General features: G+C 39.3%; 1 protein-coding gene across 1 annotated transcript in view; it reads right to left on the bottom strand.

Annotated features, from left to right (window-relative positions):
• Positions 1-7,891: 7,891 nt before the first annotated feature.
• The window catches only part of LOC104574800 (sucrase-isomaltase, intestinal), a 57,793-nt gene continuing 55,377 nt past the window's right edge, over positions 7,892-10,307 (bottom strand). The window contains exon 23 of the mRNA XM_088533258.1: positions 7,892-7,951. Within this exon, the coding sequence (XP_088389384.1) occupies positions 7,892-7,951 (60 nt within the window). The remainder of the gene's footprint in view (positions 7,952-10,307) is intronic.

Raw genomic sequence — 10,307 nt, 5'->3', positions numbered from 1 at the left:
GCAATCCATGTCCAACCTGGCGCCTGGCAATCTGAAGAGGTGCAATGTAGAAGCAGTTGAGCTCCTTGAGTGGAAGTCATTGCATCTCACCTCATTTTAGATGCCTACAGTGTAGCTGTGTACATCTAAACTGGCTGCCTGGGCTCCTCTTGTGATCAATGAGATGAGGGAACTACTAGCAGTGGGATGCAGGGTGTGATTCATCTGACCAGAAGTGGGAGTCTGCTTCCATGCGGGATGAGTCACTGCGGAAATGCTGCTGCAGGCCGGGACTGCGCGGGGAACCCAGGCACCCGCTTGTGCCCAGCAATCTGCGCTGCAGATGCCCGAATTTAAGTGTGAGGAATCTCACTCTTCATTTCCTGTGTCAAAACATGAGCAAAGAAGATACAACACATATCAATAAACTCACAGCAATTTCTAGATCTAAATGATATAAAACAATTAGCATTAAAATTAACTGAAATAGGCTTCCCTTGTGTTAAATGTACGCAAGCAACTGTTGCATAAGAACTAACGCACAAAACTCGTTGTGTTTATGTCAGTTATAATAACTAGAGGAAAGATTAATTTCATACCATCTCTAAATTAGAATCTTCTATTTTCCAAAAGCAGAAAAGGACATGAAGAAAAAAAGCATTTATGCTTGAAGGGGTGGATTTTGAGATCTACTTACAATGAGATAATTAATGCCTTTTAAGGTTCAGCAGGAGATATGCTTATTATACTTAATAATGGCTCTATTAAGAACACAGAGCCAAATAAACACCGGGCTCCTGCCTCACAAGACTTACAATTAAAGGGTGTGATGTGGAGCAGAAGAAGGAATAGCAAAGTAGAGAAGAGTGAGGAGATAAACTGCTCTGTTTAAAAATTGAATTCAGCAAAATAAAAGGCTATTTAAGAGTTTCTGAAGCAGGTTAATAAAACTACTGTTTTGGTAAAACTACCAGTACCTGTGGTGTGTGCAGCAGCATATGTTTTGCAAGCCTATGAGTAACTTTAAAGCAAAAATTGAAGTCACTTTTAAAAGGTTATCCTTAACAAAACAGTATAATATATATTTTAGTAGCTGCTGTTTTGGCCTCTGTACCCAAAAACACTTTCATAACTGTATTGCAGTTGTAACATTAGGAATCATATGAGTTGATTTATTATAAAAAAATCAACATTAGCATGGTAAACTAATAATAATAAAGAAAGATAAATTCTATGCAAACACTGAATATTGAAGCACTCCACTGGGAGATCTGGCTTCCTACCATCTCTCCACCGATTAGCCTGAAAGTTTTTGCAAACTTCTGTTACAACTGAAGTTCAAGGGAGCAAAACTAAAGGGCGTTTACCCATCCCTTTCTGATATATAAGAAGAAGCTTAAATAAAAAACAAAAGCCCAGTTTTCCCTTTAAGTATTTTTTCTTATGGTTTTATCTCTCTCTGCTCTCCCTGCCCCAAAATCTCAAGCTATAACAACTCCTGGGCTTCAAGGCTATGTCTACTTTAGAAAATAAATTGGGATAGTCCAGGGGTTCATTTCAAACACTCAGTCCTCCTCTGAATTATAATCCACATATAGATTTACATTTGTCTTAAATGCTACCTGCACTGGGAATTCCCTGCATGACGTAAAACATTAAATTTAACCCTCAGACAATTTGAGATTAAGAATGTATGCAAATATATTATATAAAACACCAGTTTCATAATCCCCTTTTAAATCCTAAATAAAACATCCTGCTATTCTAATTTCATTGTCAGCTTGACATAACATTTAATGTGCAAGTACATTTTATGAATATATAAATAGTTGCTTTTTTAAATAAGGCTCACATATATAGCTGCAGCTGATCCATTAAGAATGAAAATCAGAGGTATTAATACTACACATAAAAAATACAGCTGTCTGATATGGATGCACAAAAAGAAAGTTGATCCACATGTGAAAAAGCGCTTGCAGACATTCTTCTTCCAACTGTTGCTTCACGGTTTGAAATTCCCCTTATATGTTCAAAAACAGAAAGCATCTGTTTCAGGTAGGCAAACAGGTTTACCTCCTAATAAATGCTGCTTTTTACTTCCATTGCTTTTCATTCTAGACGCTGTAAATTGTAGTTCTTCAAACACCTTCTCCTTTTCTAGTCTAGTCATGATCACATGAAATGCTGCAGAGTTTGTGCACTATATTCTTTTATATATAACTAATAAAGTCAATTCTTCTCTGCCATAGAGTACCTCCAGCTGCTTCATCTAAAACCCATCAGTACTAAGGGAGTCGGCTTTCATCTTAACAACTCGGCAGTGGCGCATAGCAGTTTTCCTGTCAGACTTTTCCTATGGGAGAAAGAAAAAAAAAAAAAAAGAGGAAAATATTGCTTATATCTTCAGAATTATTGTGAAAAGTTTCATTGTACTTCTACATACATATGCATCCATTAATTACCATTCTTCTTTTTCTCAACTACAAGTTCGTACTATCAGATGGTTGAAAAAAATCAGTACCTTGGCAAAGGATGGAGTCCTTGCTACTTCTGAATTTACAAAGAATATATGTGTATTGATTAATCTTTGTTTAAAGAGACATATCTAGAGTGGTGTCCCGATCCAGTGTCAGGGGAGGTTTCAATACGATCCCAAGAGTGAGATTAAGACACAAAAGGGGTCAAATGCCATACAACCTTGTTAGCTTTATTCTCATAAGCGCAAATAGGACACAGAGAAGAAGAAGAGAAAAGGGAAAGAAAGATAAACAGGCAAGTGGGAGAGATGCAACAAGATTATAGTTACCAGCACCACCAGTCTGGCTAAGCGTCGCTGGCTCCGCTTTGGTGCAGGCCCCAGTGCAGGTGATGTTCCGTGGCAGAAGGCCGTGCACGCTGGTGCAGGTCATGTTCCGCACTGCCCCAGAAGGGGAATATGTGCTCCTTTTATGCCCCCCTTCTCAAAGAGTCCTCTCATTTTCTCCAGGTTTTCTGGCACGTGTTGTTCCTGTCCTAGGTGCTGTGTGCTTTTGTATTCCTCTTCACGGCCCATTTGAATGCAAACTGCTCTGATGGGTGCTGCTAAGGATGTCATTGTTCAGGTCTCAAGCTGATCTTCCAACGCCAAGTAGATAGCTGCTATTACAGTCTTCCCAGAGAAAAGATGCCAGGGCTACGAGGCGCAAATGGTGAGAGACCTTCCTAGAGATAAGATGCCAGGGCATTGTCCAGGTAAATGGTGTGTCAAGATGTCGAGACAAACACAACCCATAACAGTCTCTTACAAGTGGGAAGCCAAGGAAGAAATGAGAGGAATCCAGGATTACCCAGGGACAAAGAAATAATCTGGAAAAGGGCAGCAGGAAATTGACAGAATATTACTTGAGATAGTGCTGGTATTGATTATTCTTATTATCACGGATGTTAGATAAGTATCTCACATAAAGTGAGACTTGTCCTAGATATCACTCAGATGTCCAAGCTCTGCCAGCTGTGGCCCTTTCAGAGCTTTTCCAGCCAATCCTGTTTGGTGGCTCTGAGACAAAAGCTCTTCCCTCCCTCTCTCCCTTCACAGACTTTGAGTGCAGTAGCCAGGACAGAGCAGAGATGGATCTGCAACATCTAGGCTTTTTTTTTATGGAAGTTTGGTGCCTGCCCAAAGTTCACAGGACCTCCTTTTTGACCTGTTTATTGAGAGAACTCAGACATGAGAGGACCCTGGAGGACCCTGATATCATGTTTGTTCTTTGAGATGCTCATAGGACAGAAAGAAGCTTCACAGGGCCATGGAGCAACACAACTGGGGCATCACCTGACACCCTGACCATGCCCATGAGCATTGATAGGACTCATAGTGTTCTGCTTCCGCATTGGTTTTAAGCCCATAGCTTGTTAGACCTGAGAGAGAGAGAGAAAGAGGGGACACTTCTCAGGACAGACAAGAGCTGTCATGCACTGTCACCACTTCTACTTAGTGGTCATTTATCAACCTGGTCATTAATTATTATTATTTTTTTCCTAGGCACAGCAGAAGACCAAATGGCGAAAAATCTCAATATAAGCCTGGCAATGAATTATTTTGACTTCCATGCAGGCTCCAGTTACAGCTAGTGACAAGACGAATTAACAAAACCTTCAAAATAAGTTCAAAACTTGAAAGTTATGTTTCAAAACTTGCAAAAAAAAGATGATTGCATAAGTTGCCTTTTATGATCTTTATAACTGTGTGGAGACCTCCAAAAGCAAAGACTTGTCATTGAAATCTTATATTTTGAAAAAAAACCCTACAAAAATGCTCTTTTCATTATTCATAATTGTGAACCCAGGGGAGATAGCTGTGATAAGCTGATATGACATAGGCTACGGATATAGTTCATAAAAAATTGAATTATTGAGCAAGAGTATTTCTTTCAGAAAAACATTCACTTCTCATTTAAAAAATTCTACTACAGGAAAATTCACCGCTGCTGCTGACAAGCCATTTCAATAGTTAAAATGTCAGCCTTTGAATTTGTCTAGTTTCATTAACAGACAAAGGTTGAATCTTACCTTTTCTAATTTAAAGAGCTTCCATCACCAAATTTCTGCTTCCCGTGGTTGCACTGAGACTCTCATAAGCCTATTAGCCCTCTTTTGGCCTTTACAGACAAACTGAGCTCCTTGGCATTCTCACTGGAATGCGTTTTCTCATTCTTCATATATTTTTGCAGCTTTTCTCTGTACCAAACTTTATTTTTTTTCAGTAGATTCTGTGAATTTCTGACACCAGAACAGCACAGTATTCCTGCAAGGTGGTGCCAATACAACAAACAAAAGAACTAAAGAATTAAAGGATCTCTGCCTTCATGTACCTTTATATCTAATACTGCTCTACCTCTTCTTTCGGTTAAACCTTGCACCGGAAACTTATGTTCAACTGGCCATTCAACAGGACACCACATTTTCACAGTCTTCCATGTATTCTTTTGTGCATTCTTTGCTCCAAGCTGTGGCTATATCAAAATGAATATTTCTTAAACGTTTAAATCCCAGCTTGTGAAATCCACCTCCTGTTGAAGATCTAAGCCTGTAATAAATTGAACTCACCTGCTCCAGCGTTTGGGAAATTTCATATTTAAAGTAACTCAAACAAAGCAATAGAATATCTGCCTGTTTGTAAATTTTGGGATCTAGCTCATCATTGGTAATACTATGTATTCTGCATTTTGTTGAATCCTTTATCCTTTTTTTGAAAAGGAAAAGGAAAGAACAAGTATAACCAGAACTGCAAGAAAAGCGTAAAAGATCTAAAATTACACCTGCAACCCAATGTGTAGAGGAGAAAAATATCTAGATACCTACAAATGCTTGCACATACACAAATATTTTTCTTTGATATCCCTAGAACAAATGCATGATCTAGCTTGCTTACTTTTATGAAATAAACTCTGCTTTACAAAATTAGAGCCTGGGGGGATGTAATGCAGACTAGTGATTGCCTCTGTGTTCACTGAAGCTACGAGGAGCAAGATAACAAGAAAGGAATAAAATCCAGGTTGTAATACAAGCCTGAACAGCATATTGAGCTGGTAAGAGCGTATTTTTCTGCTTTTATCTTACTAAGAAATACATGAAATTGATAAGTTGGGCACTGATTTATCATAAAAATAGTGGGCAGCTGCTGACTTCTCATGGTTATCTGACCAGGGACTAGTCAGGTTGTCTACAGAGGTGATGGCTTGTCTCACTCCCACGTAGACCTAGCCCTCACAGCCAGCCCTTGCGTTGGAACAGGGACTTTGCCTACCCTTGCCCCATGCCCAGAGACACTATCCCATGGATGTAGCCTTTTAGCTTTTTATTCCACCAAGGAATCTCACCGCATTGTCACTGCCACCCCCTTAAATCAGCTTTTAGCGCATGACCAATATCCAGAAGTTTTGTTCCCCCACCTCTTGCCCCAGGTAACATCTCTGCTCTTCCTTCGGCCATTCTCACCACTTGCAGCTATACCTTTTCATAGTGTCTCCTCCAGCTTCTTCCCACAAAAGAAATCAGGAGCAAGTTGTTTTTTTCTGCACAGTACAAAAGAGCTGTGGTTCAAACCAGCCCTCGCTGTAGTCCCGAGTTCTTGCACCTGAGCCAAACAGAAGCAAGCTTATGGTTTCTCTAAAGTCGCAGCTCACTTTGAGAAAACAAATCTTTTGCAAGTCAGAAGGAATCATGTTTGTTTTCCTACAGCTCGCATAAACCAAAGGAATTTATTTCTATATTGTGAATCCTGGAATTTAGCAGAAATGGGGTCATGCAGAACACCTGACTTGAAGAAATCTTCATCACTGAAAGATGTAGAACTGACCATGGTGCATATCAGGCACTCTTGTTAAAAATATGCTATACTTCCTTACACCAGTGATGTTAATATAACACTGAGGAGTTTCCCACTGAGAAGTTGTGGTAGGTATGTTCGGCAATAGCAGAATGGGGCTGAGTCCTGTTCACTGCACAATTTGGGAAGCAGAATTAATCTTCTCCTTAGAAATGACAGATCATTTTTTAACATGAGCAGGTTTTTTTTCCTACATTTTTATTGCAGTGGGAGATCGGAAAGGAAGAATGATGATCATCCTAAGAAGCCTGAGATGAAACATAACCCTGGCTACAAATACAAATTCGCCTCCCAAAACAAACTTAACTGTTGGGGAAGAGAGTCAGTGCTGGCCGCCTAAACTGGATCATACTCCTCTTCCATGCACTTTGCCAAAGTATCTGTTTATTATTCACAATTAAAGCTCTTACTCTTGCAAGCTCTTGCAAGCTGTTACTCAGGTTTCTCATAAACAAACATCAATAAAGGTCAAAATAATCCTTTAACTTAGACTTAAAACTATCACAGAATAAACTGTAGAGCTGTGTATGTAATTAATATATTCTACCACTAAAAATCCAAACCTCAGTCTTACCTCACTCTCACTGTACCCAGGGACAGGAGCAGTATATTGAGTTTTCGAGAAGGAGCATGGAGAAAATGACTTTTCCAAATATTTCAGGATTATGTCTAGAATTATCTGATGAAAAACTTTGGGAAGAGTGTTGTGCTCCCCTCGCTTTTCTCCATGGGAATAGCTGAGTTGTTTGTGAAATAATCCTCACCCTGCCGTAAGTGCAGATCATTCCCTTTGGAAGTCACAATGTGTGTTTAAGGGCATCAGCCATTTGTCGTGGTAATGGATACCCTAACCCTGTGAAGAGTCTCCAGAGAGAGCAGATTTTTGAAAGAGATCTAGAACTAGACATCTTTTCTACCTTTGACCAGCCGTGTTTCTCTCACATATTCTTGATTCCCCCTTTCACCCTCTCCCCTTGGATAAGGATATGGGAATCACTGAGGAGACTGACTTTTCACCTATTTGTTTTGGGGAGGAATTTTTTGTCAGCCTAGCTTTACAAAATATTGGCATCTGCTGTCCAGAATATGAGACTGTATCTTCAAAATCCCTTCTAAAATAAAACAAACAAAAAAAAACCTGTAAACAGCCTTCTGTCTGTCTGTCAGTGAAAACTGCAATGTCCTTTGAGCCCCAGACAGGTCTTCTCCTATCCAGTGGTTAATTTATTAAATTCCTGATAGCCCAAATTATTGTTTACATTTTTAAAAGTATAACAGTTTCAAACACTACCTCCATCTAAGGCTCTAACTTTCAGGACATTTTCTTTCATATGCTATTTTGAACACACAGTAATTTATGGTAATACACATTAACTGTTAATGACAGTTTTATTTGAAGAAGAGTGAATTACAAATGCAGCGTAGGAGAAGTGCAGTCATCAAGCACATAAGCAACATTTTAATGAATAGATGCTTTTTTTACTCCAGTGAGATCAACATCTGAGAGCCAAAGATCCCAAATTATGTCAGAGTTTTCTAAACATTCTAATAAATTGCAATGGTGAGCTCCTCTGTAAGTGGTGCAGAAAACCAGAAAGTGAATTTCTGTTGGTAAAAAAAAAATACAGAATTAATGAACAATCTTAATTTAAATTAGTGAAGATCAGTTCAAAAGACAGAACAGAAAGAAAAAGTCAAGTTTAATCTTTATAGTCCCTCTAATCTCACCCAGTAAATAAGACTCAGACGTGATGGCAATAAGTGTCTAATTTTTATCACAAAATCCAGTTCAGCATCCCTTTCAGAAATTCAGTTTTAAATTAATAAATGAAGTAAATATGAAACTACACTTAAAATACCTGACCTGCTGTGTCTCTGTTCAGTGTTAAATTTCATGCATTCCATGCTATCTAAATAATTTCCATTTCCAGTCCTTCACCAGTTTTATCTTTATGTTTCAGCATAGTCCCTTAAAATGCATGGTAGTTCACAGCTCTTAGCTGTTTCTGTGCCCTACCACAAGTTCACATTACTATCTCTCTAACTGTCACCTTTTCAGTGTGTGATGTTTGCCTCTCTCCTCAGACCTCGGCAGTGACTCTCCCTCCACTGTTGCTTGCCAAGGAGAGACTCTACTTCTTGAAATGATTCCAGTGCATCTGATTCTCTCTCTTTTTTTTTTTTTTTTTTTCTCTCAGGTGTGGGGTCAGATCCAGACAAACCAAAAGTCCACAGATGCTGCCTCCAACAATTGCAGGAGATCCCTGAGCACAAGGTGAGCCAATCCAAGGCACATTCCTGCAAGGCTGTCCAGCTAGGACACCACTGGAGAAGGCTGCTCCAGGCTGCCCTACTGCTCCCTGCACCAGTGAGGAGCTTTGCTGCCCTTTCCAGCACCCAATGCAAGGAGAATCTATGTGGAAGTAAAAGCAGCATCTGTCCAGGGCTGGGTCATTTTGGTTTCAGTACAAGCCTCATCAACGGAAGTGCCCCACTGACATCCCTGCAGTTATAGCTCTTAGGGTACAATATTGTCACGGAAAAAAAAGATTAGCAGGGCTAATAACTGGAAGAGTCTGTGAAACCACAAATGCCAGCTCACAGTAGTGCATGAAGCAGAAAGGCAGGGCTTATTACAAAGTGAACTGCTTCTATATATGCACAAATAACTATGGCTCAATTATGTATCTAAGCACTGCTTTTAGGAAAATTCTCTTTCTGTAAAGTAGAAGTTACTTTCCCATACGTCCTTTTAAACAATACCATCTTTGTGCTTGTTAAACTATTATACAGTATGTAATCCCATTAAACCTGCAAGAAAGTGGCAAATCTGCCCTTTAGATTTTGTTATTTTCTTAATTACATGGGTTGTAAACTTTCAAAATCTAATCCCAAGCTGCTAATATTTTTCTAACGGAGAGTGTAACATGAGAGGATTCTAGGTAATGGCATTACAACATCTGCATAGAGATAGTGGGGGAGGCTTGATTGGATCTCTTAGAACTGTGAGAGCAATATATCTGTCTGGTTTAGGTTACCGTCTGATTTAACTAACAAAATTTTTGTGTGGTTTTGGGCCTTTTCTGCTGTAGCAGCTTGGTGATTTTTTCCCTGCTTTCTGAAGTAGTTCTTAAATCCCTGAGATTATCTTTTGCTCTTAAATCAGTCTTGAAATGATACTTTTGTGACAAGCTTTTAAAAATCTTTTTATATTATCCTCTGTTAGTATGCAGCTATCTTCTGGATTTCTGTAATTGGTGCCTTCAAGCACATCTCGACGGAGTATTTTTCCTTACTCTGCCACATTTACGTTGCTTTCTGCTTTGCTTAGAGGTACTTTGGCTGCTAAACAATTTCTTCCCTTGAGGCAATACTGATTAGACTTATTTATGACATCGGCTCTGAAAGTGAGTTTTTTATGATTCTCCAAGAGCGAAATTTATTCTCAGCAATTTGCTACTTTAACAGATTTCTTCAATAAATTGAATGTTAGAACCAAATACATGTAGTGAGAATTGCATTGTGGTTTCCAATAAACTTAAATCATTAAGCCAAGTATGTAGACTACCATAAGCCCTGACTGACATCTATTACTTTTTGCCTCAGCTGTCTGTCTTTGATTCAGAGATGAATTATTGACATCTTTTTTTCTCATCAATATTAATATTGGCAGTTCACTAGACACGAAGCGGTGCTGAAATTTGAGTGCCACATTCACACAGCGGTGCAAGACAAACTTCACCTTGGTAGCTGTTGGTAGGAAAGGGACAAGAGGCGGGATCCATGCACTTTGGTCCAAGCAGAGCCATCACAGTGTTCAGTGTCAGGCTGTGTTGACCAAGATCAAGGGATCAAGGCCGCAGGGCAGATGCCCCCCAAGAGACCTCAACATGTTGTTTAATCTGTCTTTATCATATATTTCCCTTTTCCCTCTCCTAAATGAATGACATGCTTCCATTTA

Source organism: Tinamus guttatus, unplaced genomic scaffold (assembly GCF_059628265.1).
Source record: "Tinamus guttatus ecotype Peru unplaced genomic scaffold, ASM5962826v1 Tinamus_guttatus_pri_ptg000489l, whole genome shotgun sequence".
Lineage (NCBI taxonomy): Eukaryota > Metazoa > Chordata > Aves > Tinamiformes > Tinamidae > Tinamus > Tinamus guttatus.
Note: the sequence above shows the minus strand (reverse complement) of the source record. Positions and strands in the feature narration are given on the sequence as shown.